Source organism: Diabrotica virgifera, chromosome 3, assembly GCF_917563875.1.
Source record: "Diabrotica virgifera virgifera chromosome 3, PGI_DIABVI_V3a".
Lineage (NCBI taxonomy): Eukaryota > Metazoa > Arthropoda > Insecta > Coleoptera > Chrysomelidae > Diabrotica > Diabrotica virgifera.
Genome location: NC_065445.1, coordinates 222840685 through 222860769, shown reverse-complemented (window position 1 = coordinate 222860769; position 20085 = coordinate 222840685). Strand labels below are relative to the sequence as shown.

Here is a 20085-nt window from a genome sequence, read left to right as displayed (position 1 = left end):
AGCGAAAAGCAATGTTTATTTAGCAGACAGCAGTAGAATGTATTTTGAATTAAATAAATTACATACAGTCTTCTTTTTATGTCAATTAATTTAAATAAAAAACATTTTTCTTGGACACTCTGTATAAATAACTATGATAAAGTTTGTATTACTGAATAGAGAACTGAATAACTTTTCAAATGAGCTAGCACGCAACCCCTATTCCCTATTTAAAAATAAGGGGTGGAGAAGTGGACGGGAGGGGGTAGACAAATGACAGATGTATTTACGGCAAAAATGTGTCCCCGTTAGATAAAAAATCGACCTCTTTCGTCATTTCCTTGAAATCAAATAAATACTGCCAAATATCGATGTGGACTGTTTTCTTTGACCCACACTGTATTGCTAGCGCAGCTTTGGAATTATAACAGGACCAGTGTTACGCTCCTATCATAAATATGAGCATAGATCATTATTTGCTCTACTTAAAAATGTGCTGAAAGTAATAATTTTGTGAAGTGTTACCTATACTTGTTCATATAAAAATAGACGACAAAAAATTTACGGCAAATATCATTATAATATGTAGTGAATGAACTCAATATCCCGAATCAGTTTCAAACTTTTTACATAACATTAAACAACTCACTTGATTTTCTTGAACCCATCATCTCCATCGACCCCAATTTCCGGCTCCTTCTGGTCTACGCTCGCGGGTGCAGCGATCGCCGTTGCAATGGGGGGCGGCGAGCCGCCGCCTCCCACATCGCCCCCATCGTCTCTCCGTTCACCGCCGTCCTCGTCGTGGACGTCCATCGACCCCTAGCGTTTTACACACCCACCACTTTGGACATGATCGTCACACATGCTACTTTGTTGCCTTGCAGGACCTAGAGATGTCCACTAGTAATGTCCTTTGCTGATACGCTGATGATATACTTCTAAGACGCATTGTTCACTTTTTTAATTAAGATACGACGAACTTACACCTGGTTACCTGAGCTTGATGAAGCCTTAAATAATCTGCTCTCATAGTTAGTTGGAGATTTATTGTTTCACACGAACCCCCAACTTTCTGTGGTAGTTTGAATGTTACAGATTGGCGCCCAACGTGGAGCCAACAAATATATTTTACAAAAATCTTTAATTGATTTCATTTTTCGTAACGATTTTTTATTTTACTATAGAGAAAAATCAATACAAGGTCATATAAAAGCTTCGCCTTAAAAGTAAAGCGACGAAACAGGCACAAAAGGGCAAAGTCTTTAAACCAGAACAAGCAAAGATTCTAAAGACAAATATTTAGGAAAGAGGCTCCGATATCAACGAAGATTTCGCAAAATAATTACACGATCCTCTGGGCTACAGCGACATCACCTTGAATTATGATATCGCTTGCAATAGTTTAATGGGATAGGTTAGTTTGTCTCAAAAACTTACGATTAGATTGGGACAAAAAACCTCAGCTAGAAAAAAAGCTTGCTAACGATAATAAATCTACTAGTAATAGTTTATAATCCTCAGACTGCAGCAATGTTCGAGATTGTTCGAATGTGAGAATGTTCGAATTGTATGAGAAAGTATCTTCATTGAAAAAGTAAAAATGGTATTTTTAGACCGACTGGGGAAGTTCTTTAAATGGTCAAGGCATCAAGAAGGTTGAGCATGTAGTAGCAGAATCAACTCTAATGGAGGTATTCCCGAAATGTTAAAATATCACTTACCATTACAAAAACTTAACATAAAAAGTTAAAGTATCATCACAATTAGTATTTTTTTTAATTTGTGAATTTTATTAGTACATATTTTTACAGAGTGGGCCAAAGAAAACAGGCCACCTCGATATTTGGCAGTATTTATAAGATTTTAAATAAATGACAAAACAGGTCGATTTTTGGTCTGAAGGGGACACATTTTTACGGTACATACATCTGTCATTGGTCAACCCCCTCCCTTCCACTCCCCCCTTAATTTTAAATGGGGAATAGGGGTCGTGGGCTAGCTCATTTGAAAGGTTATTCAATTCTCTATTCAGTAATGTTAACATTGACATAATTATTATTGACATAATTATTTATACAGAAGAAAAATTATTATGCATTAAATTAATTGACACAAAAAGAAGAATGTATGTAATTTATTTAACTCAAAATACCTTCTACTGCTGACAGAAAACAGAAAAAATATTTATTTGATAAGTAAACATTGTTTGTTGCTTAAATTCAAAATTTAATATTCGACCTACCAATAGGCAGATGGGTAACAGCTTGAACATTGAAATTAAGCGAAAAGCACTGTTTATTTATAAAAAAATATTTTTTTTTTGTTTTGTGACAGCAGTAGAATGTATTTTGGAATGAATAAATTACATACATTCTTCTTTTTATGTGAATTAATTTAATTAAAATACTTTTTTCTTGGACACCCTGTATAAACAATTATGTTAATCTTTATTTTACTGAATAGAGAATTGAATGACCTTTCAAATGAGCTAGCACGCGACCCTTATTCTCTATTTAAAAATAAGGGGTGGGGGAAGTGGACGGGAGGGGGTTGACAAATGACAGATATATTTACCATTTACCATAAAAATATGTCCCCCGTAAATCAAAAATCGACCTGTTTCGTCATTTCCTTAAAATCAAATAAATACTGCTAAATATCGAGGTGGACTGTTTTCTTTGGCCCACACTGTATTGCTAGCGCAGATTATTTTGCTCTACCTACAAATGTGTTGAAAGTAATAATTTTTTGAAGCCTTACCACTACTTGTTCATATAAAAATAGAGGACAAAAAATATACGACAAATATAATTATAACATGTATTTCAAAAATTACTTTCTTTATTTTAAATTGAAATAAGTGTCCCCTAATACTCCTGTTGACCTTAAATCCTAAATGAATTCTTCCATAGTGACTACCAATATTTCATCGAAAGGCTATAAGAGCTGAAAAACATCTCTATAAAGACAAAAAACGCCTCTAAGTTAAATAAATTGCAACATAGCTGCCAGCAATTGAAAAATCGTGCCAAATACACATAAACAGTACGGAAGTGAATGAACTCAATATCCCGAATCAGTTTCAAACTTTTTACATAACATTAAACAACTCACTTGTTTTTCTTGGACCCATCATCTCCATCGACCCCAATTTCCGGCTCCTTCTGGTCTACGCTCGCGGGTGCAGCGATCGCCGTTGCAATGGGGGGCGGCGAGCCGCCGCCTCCCACATCGCCCCCATCGTCTCTCCGTTCACCGCCGTCCTCGTCGTGGACGTCCATCGACCCCTAGCGTTTTACACACCCATCACTTTGGAGATGATCGTCACACATGCCACTTTGTTGCCTCGCAGGACCTAGAGGATGTCCACTGGGAGTGTCTGTTGCATCCTGATAGTGATACGCTGATGATTATCGTGATTAGCCTGGAATAATTAACAAGCTGTTATTTTTGTAAACGAAATGGGACGATCCGAAAAGATTTTAATCAACTATTATAATTTTATTTGTGACGGAATCCTTGATGTGAATATATATACATTGTTGTGTATTTAAAATTAAAATCAAATTTATTTATTTATTTTATCTCTCTATTTATTTATTTATTTATTTATTTATTTATTTATTCATTTATTTATTCATTTTTTTATTTATTTTATTTCTTTTTTATTTATTTACGTAAATTACCTCGACCACTATGGCAATTGGTACAGGGACTCTAACATTAGACATATTATACAATGATGAGTGCGGTAATAACCGGTAAAAAAAGAGATGAAACTAGTAGAGCAAGAAAATTTAGCGATATAAACCTATAAACTTACATTTTATTGATTGTTTTCCACCTTTAGACTATCGGACGAGTTTGGCAACTACCACTGTGACATTGATAGTATTGGTTGACATACTCCTGTGATACATGTAAAGGTGGGAAACAATCATAATGTAAATTTATAAAATTTATATGTTACTATAGCTAACTTTTCACCTCTACTAGTTTCATCTCTTTTTATCTCACAATTTAATATGTTTTCCATCTTTTGCGTTATTTTGCATGTTATTGGCGCACTCATCACATCACTATATTAAATAACGAAAACAAATAATAATTATAATATAACTTTCTAATGTCTATTATATTCAATACTATTGTGGTAGAGCTTCGGGTTTATAAAAACAGTATAGTTTTCATGATCTCTTTAGGGTAATTAAGCATTTTCTTATATTAAGAGAGTAGGTTTTAATTCCAACGATTTATACAGTAGGGTGTATCGAAAAAATAAAAGTTGGAAATGTTATGCATATCTAATAGCGTGAAAAAGTTGCTAGTGTTATTTTTCAGCATATTAGTATTTTTAATTTTTTTTTCTAAGCGAATTTTCTGAGCCCCAACGACCTTGAATTTTATTATATATCTGATTTTTATAGAAATTTCAATTTATATTATTTGGAATAAAATATGTGCCAACTCGATCTAAGATTAATTAAAGAAAACTTAAAATATTTTCAATTACAAATTTAAACGATATTTAAAGTTTTATTTGTTTTTAGTCTCCCCAACCCCTTTGAAATGTCCCGCTTCGTGAATCCGTGCGTGTAATTTTCACTTATGTTTGGTGCGCTGCCTTACTTTGTTATTATTGTTGTTTGTAAATTAAAGATTTTTAAAATAGATAAACAAGAACCATGGGGAATAAAATCAAGATGTACTGTGGACCTCCCCATTTTTGGGCAACCACCAAATATACCTAAAAATGTTTTACCGAAATACAAACAAGCGATGAAGTTTTTTGGTTGCAAGAGGATAAAAAACTCAGCAAGAAAGAGCCAGAATTTTCTGGTATTGCCGAACAGGTTGCAGTTAAATTGGAGGAAATATGGAAAAAAGCTTTAATTCCAATACTTTAACATAAAAGAATTATTCAGCTTTTAAAAGCCTATCATGACATATATATGAAACTTATAAAACCATTTAAGAACAGACAAAACAGTGAATTTTACAAAAATAAAATTCAATGCTTTAAGAGCAAAACTAAAACGTTTCGATCTTGCAGCATGCGATTGTGACACTCTGATTAATTGTCTTTGTAGCAAATTTTAAAAAATGCCTCTGGATGAGCGCGAATTTCTATTAAATCAAAGAGGTCCCAGAAAAATCGTGATAAGCTCGATTGATAGGGAAAAAAAACAAATATAATCAGAGAGAACAACGGTAAAAGAAGAAAGTTACCGACGCAAAGACAAAACTTTAGCTCAAGTAAAATACAGTACCAAGTTTTATGGTCAATTGATCGTGGAAGAACACGACATAACACTTGTGCATGGGCCAGGGTCCAAATATTTCGGATATGGGTATCTGCTCTTTGCTATATCAGAAAGTATCAAATCCAGCTATTGCATGTGACGAAACAGTCGTAAATACTGGAGCTAAGGGTGATGTAATACGGCTGTTGGGAGAACATCTTAAAAAACCGCCTCAGTGGTTTATATGTCTGCGACATTCAAATGATCGACCTCTTGGACATCAAAAGAAATTTGCCAGTGACCAAATCAAAAAACGTGAGGGTCTTCAAACTTTCTCCTATAAAAATTTTGATTCAAACGGCTACTTTCAGTTAATTAATTAACAAAAATAGCACCTTACAGAACCACCTATATTCTCTAGATTTTCGAGTGACAATCTGCGAGATTTTATTAACAATCCTAACTTAGACCCTTTTAACATTGAGATTGAGAAATATCACTGCCACAAACAATGTATAGAACGATGTGTCAAGCTTGTGGCACAAGCTTCTCTATCAGTTTGTGGAGCGTATTCGAGGGATGGAGTTATAAAAACTCGAATTGATTCCAGAAAAACTATGTCTCACTTTAGTGCTAAATCGGAAGACATCTTCGAATAGATTGCTTTTACCATATTTTTTTGTAATATTTATATACCTAATTTTGTACTTTGCTTGATATTTATTTTAGTATTAAAAAACTTGGGTGACGTCAGAGAGACGAATAAGATGGGCTATTTTGTTATAAAAAGAATGTTTTAGTACCTATACTTTTTTTAAGTAAACTTTTTAATTGCCTTGTGAAACCAGAAAATATTTTCCAATTTTACACCAAATTTATTTATTCAAGTTATAAAAGGTATCACATTTCCCTTACAAAAAAAATTCGCATATTAATGTGTTTTTTCTAATTATTAATTGCCGTGGGGGGAGAAAATATTTTTTTATTTCGACGCAATTTTACTAAACTACTAAATAATGTGTTAGGCAACTTTTAAGCCCGTCATTGTCAAATGCTGGTAAATCCCAATTAAATTTACGAAAACAGCTCCTTATATGCAGTTGACAAAATTGCTTATAAGCTATAGATATGCCCGTAATTTGAACTCGCCTCTGCGTGTAACGCCGGTGAGATTTACATAGGCTGAGGAGAAGCAAATTTGAAACCAGATTTTCTGATTGAAAATACGTTTGTCTTATCTTATTACTTACTGCTTGTATTACATAATTAAAAATTCGCGTATTCAACTTAAAATCCTGCTTCTGCTTATGTGTTTGTTCAATTTTTTTTAAATAATCTGTTACTCAGTTAACACTAGTTACAGGGCACGGCCCTGTAATATACTATAAATTACAGTCTATTGTAAATATATAAAAATAGTAAAATATATACAGTGCGTCCATAAAATAACGCATAAATTCGTTATTTCGTAAACCGGCGACTTTAAGGAAAAATCCCGAAACAGGTCGATTTTTATTTTTAAATTACGATTTTTTGGCATATATATTATCCTCGTGACATCCATCTGGGCGCGATGACGTAATCGATTATTTTTTTTAAATAGGAACAGGGTTCATGTGATAGCTCATTTGAAAGGGTATTTAATTTTCTATCCAATAATATAAACATTAACATAATTATTTATACAGTGTGTTCAAAAAACATTTTTTAAATTAAAATAAGTGAGACAAAAAGAAGAATATATGTAATTTATTTTAAATAGAAAATGCATTTTACTACTGTCAGTAAAGACAAAAAAAATTTATTTGACAAATAAACATTGATTTTCGTTTAAACTAGATGTTCAAACTGCCAAGAGACAGGTGGGTGGCAGCTTTAACATTGAATTTAGACCAAAAACAATCTTTATTTGTCAAATAAACATTTTTTCCTGGTTTCTGAAAACAGTAAAACGTATTTTGAATTAAATAAATTACATATATTCTTCTTTTTGTCCCAATTATTTTAATTAAAAAAATGTTTTTTTGAACACCTTGTATAAATAAATACGTTAATTTTTATATCAGTGAATAGAGAATTGAATACCCTTTCAAATGAGCTATCACATGATCCCTATTCTCATTTCAAAAATTCATCGATTACGTCATCATGCCCAGATGGATCACGTCACTAGTATGATATATATGCCAAAAAATCGGAATTTAAAAATAAAAATCGACCTGTTTCGGGATTTTTCCTTAATATCGCCGGTTTACGAAATAATGAATTTATGCGTTACTTTATGGACGCACTGTATTTTATTATTTCGCCTTCTCTCTCTTTTACTATGCATAATTTAAAAAAGATACTTCCATGTTGACATGAATTTAAATTATTTACTGTACTAAAATATTCATTCAAATTTCACGGAACGTGTAAGAGATCTACATAAAGCAATAAATCTTTTAGACATTACCATTATAAATACGAAATATAGAACATTGTTTTGCTATATATTTTTTTGTAATATCGCATACAATATGAATGTGTTCGGGAAAAAATTAAATCAGCTCAAAATGCTATTCATTATCTACAAATATAAAAAACAGCAAATATGGAGGCAAAACTTATTTTTACTGGGACTAAGTCACAATTTTAGTTTAATAGATATTTTATAACAAGGGAGCAAAGTGCAAAGTCCTCCCGAGAATGGGGTTTACTGCCTGACCCGTAGCGGAGGGCAGTAATCATGCAAGGGAGGAAAAGGCACTTTACTCTCATGTTATACATATAATTTTTCCACATTCCTCTAATAACAAGTCATTTTCTCATTTTTATATAATTTGTTTATGTAGGTAACTAACTAGGGCTTACAATACCGGGATTCCGGGATCCCGAATCCCGGACGATTTTTGTCCGATATTAAAAACCGGTATTTATGTAAAAATACCGGTATTTTGGTATTAAACAATTTCGTTGTAAGTATTAAAATCTGCAATGCCACATTTCGCAAGAAAAAATAACCCGGTGGAATTGTGGAAAAAATACAAATCCACTTTCCCAGAACTTTATTATTTGGCATATTTGTCAATACCTGCCACATCAGTACCTTCCAAAAGAGTATTTTCAAAGCCTGGACGCCCAAAAATTTGGATCAAGTTTTATTTTTAAACAGCTTGTTTCAGGATTTCATATAAGTATTATTTGTTAATATAGCAAGTCAATATAACAACTGAGGTAAGTAAAAATATAACTATTAGTAAATTTTTTATTAATAATACCAGTTTTAATACCGGTATCCCGATATTTCAAATTTCAAATATCAAATACCGGTATTCAGATTTTAGTTCGGTATTGTAAGCCCTATAACTAACTAACAAAATTTATTAGAGAACTAAAGTTTACAAGTAGGTACAGTGTACAGTATAACTGTCAACTGTCAAACATAAGTCAAATTATTAATGTAAATATTTTTAAATTAAAATAACAATTTACTGTTTTTTACCATTGTGCTAAATACAGGGTGTTCTAAAATAAACGTTAAAATATATAGATACTTACGTAATAGAAAATAGAATATTGTATAGGGCGTCAATAAGTTATTTCATCAAATAAATACCATGACGTTACTTTTGCTTTTACTCCCTAGGGAGTGAAAGTACTTTATCTCCCTAGGGAGTGTAAGTACTTTTTCTCCCTAGGGAGGAAAAATACCACTTTGCTCCCTACCATCTGGTCAGGAAATGCATACTTTCGGTAGTGGTAGGTCGAAAAATATGTTTATTTTTACGTTTCGATTTTTACTTCGGAAATCGTTCTGACACTTTAGAAAAACTGAATTTTTAATTTAAGAAATATTTTAGAAGTGGAAACCGAAAAATCAAAACAAAATTATCGTTAATTCCTAGTAAAAACAGTAAATGGTAAGATGCCATAAGAAAATACCTTCAGAAAAATAGAAAGATGATAATAAAAAAAAAACGTTTCAGATAACGCGCGTTAGTCCAGTCGGACGAATAACAGGCCTAACCTTGCATTAGGAGCTGCCCCAAATTTTATTTTTTTAATCTTTAGGGGGGTCAATAGTAGTGTAAATTTAAAATATCGACTGAATTCCGCTATTGCGTTAGCCGCCATCTTGATTTTAACGAGGACAGTTTTTGCTCAATATCTCCGCCGTTTTCAACTTTTCGAGAAAAAGTACAACAAACAAAATTGTTGAAAATGTAATTTTCTATCATTTCTATTTTCACAATTTTTTCGTGCCATCCATATTTTCCGAGTTATAGCGGAAAATATTGACAGTTTTATATAAATAGCCCATAATTATTGAATTATCTCGTTTATTGTTAGTTTTACGACAAAAATGTTCCTATACAAAAATAGATAGAATTGAATTCTACACAATTTTAGTTTCTTTCATTTTTTTGCTAAAGTTAATATTTAAGGTAGTATGTATGCGATAATGGCGCGAGCGTAAGACGTGATTAATTTTGTAGCAATTGTTTTTGTTCAATATCTACGCCATTTTCAACTTAAATTGTTCCAAATATGATTTCCTACAATTTCTTTTTAACAATTTTTTCCATGCGGTTGATATTTTCCGAGTTAAGTGGGAAAATAGTAAAAAGGGGTGGGTGGAGCATAATTACTGAATTAAATCTTTTTCCGAGCTGCCCCAAATTTTATTATTCTAGCCTTTAGGGGAGATCAATAGTAGTGTAAATTTAAAATCTCGACTGAATTCCGCGGTTGCATTAGCCGCCATATTGATTTTAAAGGAGAACCGTTGCGTTGTTGCTTAATATCTCCGCCATTTTCAACTTTTCGACAAAAACGGTAGGAACTAAAATTGTTGAAAACGCAATTTCCTACAATTTCTTTTCCACAATTTTTTTATGCGATCAATATTCTCCGAGTTAAGGAGGAAAATAGTGGAAGCGGAGGGGAAGCATAATTATTGAATTGTCTCATTTATTATTAACTTTACGACATAATTGTACATAAACAAAAATAAAGAGAATTATATTTTATACAATTTTTGAAAGTTCTAATAAAACACCAACCAAACTAAGTACATAAAAGACATAAATAATAACGTATATGCATTAAGTTCACTTAATTTTATTAACTAGAGGGTTTTATTGGTTGAATTTGTCTGTCGATAATTAAGTTTCATGTCAGCTAACATATTTTAATATTTCAACAATTTTTTTTTAATTTTGGACCCCGTTGGGGGAAATTTTCCCATTCCCCCTCTTAGACCCGCCACTGGTTCTCTCGAAAAATTGTAGTAAATCGTAATTGCAACAATTTCAGTCCTTACACTTTTTGTCGAAAAGTTGAAAATGGGGAAGATATTGAACAAAAACTATTGCTTTAAAATCAATCGGGTCTTACGCTCGTGCCTTTACCGCATACGTACTGCCTTAAATATTGATTTTATCAAAAAAATGGAAGATATCAAAATTGTACAAAATTTAATTTTCTTCATTTTGTATGGGTTAAATTTGTTGTAGATGTAATAATAAACGAGATAATTCCATATATCAATAATTATGCTTTAACTGTCACTGTTTTTTCCTCATAACTCGGAAAATATGGACCGCACGAAAAAAAATTATAATAAACGAAATTATAGAAAATCGCATTTTCAACAATTTCAGTTTGTATATTTTTTGTCGAAAAGTTGAAAATGGCGGAGGTATTGAGCAAAAACCGTTCTCGTTTAAAATCAAGATGGCGGCTGACGCAACGGTCAAATTCAGTCGAGATTTTAAATTTATACTACTATTGACCCCCCTAAAGATTAGAAAAATAAATTTGGGGTAGCTCCTAATGCAAAGTCAAATGGTATCCCGACTGGGCTTCGTGTATTTTTTAATAGTTAATATTCCAGGAACCGTAGGTTTTCACCTCGCAATATTTACAGAATAGCAATGGGCTTGAAAATTTGAGAATAAGTAGTGGATAGTCTAAGGATCAAAATCTACATATGTATAAGGCCGAATGGCGCTTTTACCATGGAGGTGGTTGCCACCTTATCTCGAGCGTGGAAAATATTATTATATTTTGACCACAAAAATTAATAAAACAAATAATTCTAAGCACAAAATGGTCTATACATTTTTTTGATAAAATTAATAGTTTTCGATTTATTCGCTATCGAAAGTGTTAGTTTTATATCGAAAAAATCAATGTTTTTAATCAGTTTTCTTCTAATAACCCAAAAATTATTCGTTTTCTCAAATCAACTATAATTAACAAAAATGCACCTTTTAAAAAATAAATGAAATGTTTTATATTTTGTTTAAATATATTTTGTTTGTAAATATTTAAATATAAATCTGTTTTTATGTTTTTATATTTTTTTTGAGACTAATAGCAACCCAGATATACTTTATTATAAGTAAGCTCTTCTTCGTCAAATGCTAAATTTTGTAGATTTTAAGTCAAAAGACGGGAAAACTATGCATTTTTATAGGATAACTTTAGGAAAACTTGTATAAACTATTTTAAAGTATTTAAAAGATCTATATTTGAAAATAAAAAAAAAATCTATCTCAAAAATTGAGTGACTTATGATGACAAGAAAGTTAGTCCCTATTTTTTTTTAGCGAGAAAGTGAGAAAACAACTTCATAATAATTATAACCCTAATTAAAACTAGTCATTGGTCTTTGGCAGTCTTCTTTATTTGGGTAAAAGAGAATCTAGAAGTTCGACCGGGTTAGAATGATTGATTTAATAAAAATGGAGTTATAAGCGAATAACGAATTTCTGTGGTTTGGTAAAAATACCAGAAAAATGATTATTTCTAAAATTGTAACTTATTTAATTCCTAAGAAGTCGGTTTGGAGACTAACGGTTTTAAAAGGATTCATTAATAATAGCCTTACAGTATCACGTAAAAACCTACAAAATGATTTTTTAGCAAATTTTATAAGGCAAAAAATGAAAAAGTTGCGGTTGAAAAACCAGTTTTTTATTACCATATAATGGACACCATACACCATTAGTCCATATAGTGAACATACGGGTAAAAAAAATATGACAATTTCATCTCAGAAAACTAAAACAATAGTAATCAATAAAGAACCAATCAGATGTAAAATAGAAATTGATGGTATTAGTATTGAACAAGTAATAGAAATAAAATACCTTGGAATTACGTTGTCAAGCTACGAAACTTGGACAAAGAAGTGAGAAATCAAGTATAAAAAGTAAATAGACTGTCAGGATGTCTTAATCTATATGGCGAAACCGACATATTAACACTGAGATGAAGTCAAGAACTTATAAAGACAGTGTAAGACCAATAATAACATATGCATCAGAAGTATGACTCGATACAGCCACAACATCAATAAAACTGAAAACGGCGGATTAGCGTATTTTTGGAGGTAGGAAAATGAAAGAATTTCCCTCCACTATTTCTCCATGTAATTAAATACAGTAAAACCTCCGTTAACCAAAACTTTTTTAACCGAAACATCGTTTAACCTAAATGGCTGACAGTTTCAATAATTTCGTCACTATAAAGTGAATTTAAGAAAAAGCAATAAAATTAAGGAAAATGAATATGTTTAGAGTGTTTTTAAGAAATATTTTATTTTCTTTGAGTTTTCCTTTGACAACGATGTTTTGCAGCTCTATCTCTCCAATAATTGGATACAAGAAGAATACAAAAAACAGTGTTATTTTTAATCAAAATTCTTGTTATCCGAAACGGCCTCCCCCCCCCCAATTATTTCGGTTAACGAAGGTTTTACTGTAATTAACAACGACACAAGGATCGTGATGAGACATTTTAAAAAAATAAACTTATTATAATATAGGTACGACCGTCCTCTAATTTGTAAAATAAGCGCCATCGTGAGAAGCAGTGTAGAAATATCATTTTTCCTTCATGCCAAAACTCCCAGCGAATTATTGATATAACAAAATATAACACAAACGATGCGGAATCAATCTAATATTTGCCAAATGTTAGATTAATTGAAGAACACTTTAAACGTAAATTTCGAAATTGTTGACATTTATGAACAGTCAAACAAAAAGACTGGTACAAAGTAAACCATGGTTTTTGGTAGAGTAAAAATGTAATAATATGTATTAGGCCTGGATCCCGCGTACCGAAAAAAAGTTTATTAACAGCAAGCTGAAAATTTGTTAATAGTTTAACGGTGTCTAGTCGGACAAACTTTGATGTACGGGAACACTGGAACAGGAGAAGTTTTAATTGTGGAAAAGGTTCCAGGGTTGGAACGTCAGACTACGAAAAGCTCCCATGTACTTTGTCGGACAGAACTTCCAATTGATTTGTTACCCTTTCATTAAACTCTCATGCAAAAATCATACTGCTATTTACCACCAACAAAATTCCTGTCAATTGACATGTTCTACGTGTCAAACTTATTAAAATGCCGAACATATTAATTTGTCGGATAAACATTTTGTCATGCATTATACACTGAACGGGACAAAAAAACGGCCACCCCACAAAATGGGTCATTTTTGATGCCTCGAATTTCTTAAACCGGTTGTTTGGTTTAAGTGATTTTTTTAATGTGTTATAGCCACATTCTTTAGCAATATCGCTGTAATCATATTGTTGCTAGAGAGGTAAATTATCATTGTATACCGGGTGTACAAATCAAACTGTGTTTTTTTCGCAAAGTTCACCACACCCTGTGGAATATTCTAGCATTTAAAAAATACTGAAATTAAAACCCAACTATAGCCTCTGGTTTTCTTAACATTCTGTTTTTTTATTCATTCGCTTATGTTGGATAATAAAAAAGTTAGGTACTTTAACAACTAGCCATGTTCTTCATCAATACAGAGTGTTTCTAAAGAGGTGCGACAAACTTTAAGGAGTAATTCTGCATGAAAAAATAATGACCGTTTGCTTTATAAACATATGTCCGCAAATGCTTCGTTTCCGAGATACGGGATGTTGAATTTTTTTTACAAACTGAGGATTTATTTATTGCTCTAAAACCGGTTGAGATATGCAAATGAAATTTGGTAGGTTTTAAAAGACAGATATTGCACATTTTTTGACATGCAATTAAGAATTTATATTACCTACATGCACGCCAATGGTGAATATAAAATTCTTAATTGTATGCCAAAAATGCCCAATAACATCCTCTTAAAACCTACCTAATTTAATTTGCATATCTCAACCGGTTTTTAGAACAATAAATAAATCGTCAATTTGTAAGAAAAAATTCAACATCCCGTTTCTCGGAAACGAAGCATTTGCGGACATATATTTATAAAACAAACGGTCATTATTTTTGCATGCTGAATTACTCCTTAAAGTTTGTCGCACTTATTTAGAAACCCCCTGTATTGATGAAGAACATGGCTAGTTGTTAAAGTACCTAACTTTTTTATTATCTAACATAAGCTAATGAATAAAAAAAATGTGCGTGTACTTTGTACGCACGTAAGAAGTTATACTTCTACTACATATTATGTGATTTTTAAGACAATACCAAAAATTTAAAAAAATAAAAGAATAAAACGCACACAAACATATTGAAAAATACCACAAAGAAAAAATGATTTCTGAACGATAATAATTGTTGGCAAAAATTTTAAATGCGCATTTTCTGAAAAAAATTATATAACAAATATACTTACAATCATAAAATGCATAAAAAAAAATAAAAACTTGCATCGGAAATCGAACCCGTGAATTTCGGGTCGCTTTGATTCGTAATCGAAGCCTAGACTCACTCGTCCAATTCCACATTATTTGTCATGTGGAAAAATAGGGTAACTGAACGTTTTACTGTTTGACAGTTGTTTTGAATATAATTAAATTATGTAGTTTAAATTTTGTGGAAGAAAATATTAAAATATAACAAAACAGTAAGAAAACATTATATTAGATGAAGATTGGTAGAACTTTTGTTGGTAATCAAATTAAGTATGTAAATCAAAGCATTACATACCTACTAGATAAATAAATCTACGCCAAAAAATCATAATTTAAAAATAAAAATCGGACCTAATTTGGGATTTCTCTCTAAAATCCCCATTCTTGAGAAAATAAATGTACAGTAGAGCGTCGATTATCCGAACGTCGATCAACCGAACGACCGCTTATTCGAACTATCCACTCCCGCGTCCCGCACTCGAATACCGAACAAGCGTTAGTAATTGACGCTTAAAATATCTTCAATTGTCTTCAATATTGTATCCAAAAATAATTATGTTGTTGCAAAGACTGCACTTTTTGTTTAGTTGCTAGTTGTCATTATCAAGATATAAATAAATATGTAGGTATATAAATATGGCTTTTATTTACTTGTGGATAAATATGTATGACTATAAATATGTATCAATATATTGTAGTTCGATTATCCGAACAAATCGGTTTTCCGAACACCTATGTCCCCCAATTAGTTCGGATAATCGACGCTCTACTGTATTTCAACCTAATCCAAATGTATAATTACAATATGATTATAATAAAAACTACTTACCAAATTAGAATGAGTTTTCCTTGTCCAAAATAGTCCAAAAGTCCAAAAATATAGGTATATGAAAACTATTTAAAAAGGCAGTATAACTATTTACTAACTTTTGTTTGTTGTTTCTTTTCACACAAATTTTAAAACGCAACAACCATAAATAATCTAACTAGAGCTGTGCCACAGCCGCCATATTGAATAATTTTTGACATGTCATTCGAACATCCAATCAGAACAAAGTTATAATGCGCATGCGCCGGGATCATAGGTTTTAACATATAAAAATTCACCCTCATATCCCCGGTAAAGAAGTATAACTTCAAAAAACAGAATGTTAAGAAAACCTTAGTTGGGTTTCAATTTAAGTATTTTATAAATGCTAGAATATTCCACAGGGTGTGCTGAACTTTGAGAAAAAAACACAATTTGATTGGTGCACCTGGTATACAATGATAATTTACCTGACTGGCAACAATATTATTACAGCGATATTGTTAAAGAATAAGGCTATAACATATTAAAAAAATCACTTAAATCGGACAATAGGTTTAGGAAATTCGAAACTTCAAAAATTACCCATTTTGTGGGGTGGCCGTTTTTTGTGCCGATCAGTGTATATGTTACAGTTCAAGTTGATTATCCAGTTGGAGGTGACTTTTCCTAGTTCGAGTCGACTCAAACGGCTGGTTTTAGTAAAAGTTCATTATAAATATAAAATGAAGATTTTTATTAAACATTTACTAGTAAAAGTAGACTCCAACTAGTTAAAGTATACTCTTCCCAATGCCATTTAGTAAAAGTTGATTCACACAAACAGCCGATTCTATAAATTAAATGTTACTGTATATTATGTTCAAATCGTGATATTTATAGTACAGACTGTATCGTCGCCCCCGTTAGGTAAATTATTCCAGTTAGATTTTTTTGCACAAACTTACTCAAAAAGAGGTCCTTATAACGAATCCACAGGGTGTCAGGTGGTACCGTAATCGAAAAATTGTTTAAACAATTTTTTTTAAACAAATTCACAAAAAAAAATTCACTTCGGACATTTTTTTTACATCATTAATTTGGGTCATTCGGAGCAAAAGAGGTCTTTTGTGATTTTTCTGTAAAATTTATTGTTCTCGAGTTATACGCGATTTAAAATTTGGAAAATGCGAAAATGAACATTTTCAAGGCTTAATAACTCAGTTAAAAATTATTATTATGAAAGTCAGAAAGTTACCAAATCAAATTTTAACGACCCCCTACAAGGTACTGAAGAAATATTTGTCATTATTGTATTACTAAGCTGTTATTTTTAATTATTAACAATGAGCGCTAGGAGCGTATTGAGGCGGCTGTCAATGTGAGTGCGACTGAGATGCACTATTGGACGGTCGGAATGGAGGATCTTACTCGCACTCACATTGACGGCCGCCTCAACACGCTTTTAGCGCTCATTGTTGATAATTAAAAATAACAGCTTAGTAATAAAATAATGACAAAAATTTTTTCAGGATCTTGTAGTGGGGGCTTTAAACTTTGATTAGCTGACGTTGTGACTTTCATAATAATAGTTTTTAATCGAGTTATTAAGCCTTAAAAAATGGTCATTTCACATTTTTCAAATTTTAAATCGCGTATAACTCGAAAACTATCAATTTTAGAGAAAAATAACAAGAGACCTTTTTTGCTCCGAATGACCAAAATAATCTAAAAAAATTTGTCCGGAGTGAAATACTTAGTTATTTATAAAACAGTTCGTGAAGTATGCTTTTTGCGCACGCACGCGATGTTTAGAGCACGAGCGGACCGATTGCTATACATCGCCTAAGTACGCAAAAAGTACTTCACGCACAGTTTCATACAATATTTTATCTACCAAAAAACAAATAAAAAACTGCAACTCTTCGTCACTGGAATACATTCCTATTTTACAATTTTTTAGAACTTTGACATTTAAAAATTCAAACTTCTGTCAAACCACAAAACCGTCAACACTTTTTTTGTAATTTATTGCTCATATGTCATCACCATGACAAGGCGAAAGTTAAGGATATTCGATTATATGAAAGTGTGGTGCGAAACAGTGCGAAAAAGTAAATCACTTTTAAAATACATTATTACTTCAGGCAAACTTTAAACCCTTCATGTACTGCTATCTATATTTACAATTTTCACACAATAAAAACTTATACATAATATGAGGTAGAGTAGATAAGAATTATTTTTGTGAATTTGGTTAACAAAAATTGGTTAAACAATAGTAAGTTTCTGCAAAAAATCAAATCAGAATAATTTACCTAACGGGGGCGACGTTACAGTCTGGACTAATAAGTAGTTGAAACGGTCAAAACAAAGATACGCACACTCATCAAAAATGCACGTGAGATTATTCTCGTATAAATTGTATAATCTACTTTTACTAACAAGAGTTAGGAAGAGTCAACTTCAAAAACTAGTATAAGTTGATTTAAATTTTTCAAATCAACTTTTACTGCTGGTTTCAGTTGGAGTTGACTCGAACTAGGAAAAGCCAACTCTAACTGAGAATCAACTTGAACTGTAACGTATATAAAGTTTGCTATTGAATAAACTTAAAAACAACCTGCTAGTTTTCACAATCATAAACTTGTCAAGATGACGCGTTCCACTATTAAAATCTGGTTTCACAATTAAAACTTCCTCTGTTCCAGTATTCCCATACATCAAGGTTTGTCCGACTAGACACTGTTAAACTATTAAAACATTGTCAGCATACTATTAGTAAACTTTTTTGGTACGCGGGATCCAGGCCTATATCCTATATCAATACATTTTTTGAAGCACTGTAAGTACTCGTCTGAACTCTATTTTATACAATGTGGTTTTGGGCAGAACAAATTCCAGTTAAAAATGCCGCAAAATTAATTAAAAACATAATAAATAAAAAATAAAATTTCTTTATTCGATTTTAAAAATATTATTTAAATATCGAAAATACAGGACACCTAGTACAGTCGAACCCGCTTATTAGAGTACCGGTTATAGGAATATCTCGGTTTATGGAATACAAATTCGAGGTCCCGAAACGTTTCCCTTTACTCCTTAATAAATTTATTCGTTTATTGGAATACGTATTAATAAAACAATACTGCTTGTAAGCGTATTATTCAGGTCAACGAATAAAGTATTTTACCTACATGTTGTTCTGAAGCTATTTCGATATATATATATATATATATATATATATATATATATATATATATATATATATATATATATATATATATATATATATGTCAAACGATGACTACCGGGACATTTTTTAAGGTGTATATACAGACCCAAAATCTTGAGTACATTACTATTTTCTACACGGTACACTATATACTTTTTAAAAAACTGTAATATTTTTGAGTTTCTCATATATTGATGAGTTCCGGTACATTTTAATTTTTCTCAGGTAACGTATTTAGTTAATTATTTATGTCAAACGATGACTACCGGGACTTCTTTTAAGGTATCTATCCAGACCCAAAATCTTGAGTACATTACTGTTTTCTACACGGAACACTATATACTTTTAAAAAACGGTAATATGTTTGAGTTTCTCATATATTGATGAGTTCCGGTACATTTGAATTTTTTTCTGGTAACGTATTTAGTTAATTATATGTCAAACGATGACTACCGAGACTTCTTTTAAGGTGTCTATACAGACCAAAATCTTGAGTCCATTACTATTTTCTACACGGTACACTATATATTTTTTAAAAACAGTATACAGTGTATAAAGAAACAGTATATTCTACACTTTGAAATATTGCGATTTAAGCCAACTTACCTTAATAAATTGTTGATATATTAAGAATTATACAGGGTGTTGTGCAATTTTAAATTTTTTTTGCTACAACTTTCATGAATGTGGACATTTATGTATAAAAATTTATGACTGGAGGCGTCTGAGTATGTGCAACTATAATTTGATACATACGTTGATGTAGCTTATATAGGCCGCCACATATGCCACGTATACGGGATAAATTTGGGCTTAACTTTTTGCTTTTTAAGTTATCGCAATTTGTGTGAAAAAACTTGTTAATAACTTCAAAACTCAACAGTTTTCGAGCTAATCGCATTTTTCAAATCAGCCATGCGGGTTACCTCGCAATTTGAATGGTGAGAACTATTTACATTTTTTACAAAATGATTTTATTAATTTGTTGGTAGAATTGCCATTAAACTTAAGGCAAAATTTGTGGTTCATGCAAGATGATGCACCCCCACATTATACGAGGGCAGTGAAAACATACCTAAATACCGAATTTCCTGAACGCTGGATTGGTCGTGGTGTATGGTGGTACATAGGGAGCAAAGAAATAACGTGTTTACAAGAATCCCATATACATTCGCAAATTCGCAAAC

The 20085-nt window shown here is 31.6% G+C and overlaps 1 protein-coding gene across 2 annotated transcripts in view; it reads right to left on the bottom strand.

Moving 5' to 3' along the window:
* The window catches only part of LOC126881536 (adenylate cyclase type 8), a 1218021-nt gene that overhangs the window by 940271 nt on the left and 257665 nt on the right, over positions 1-20085 (bottom strand). For both annotated transcript variants that reach the window (XM_050645865.1, XM_050645866.1), the window contains exon 2: positions 3097-3406. In XM_050645865.1, the coding sequence (XP_050501822.1) occupies positions 3097-3263 (167 nt within the window). In that variant the 5' untranslated portion in view covers positions 3264-3406. The remainder of the gene's footprint in view (positions 1-3096; positions 3407-20085) is intronic.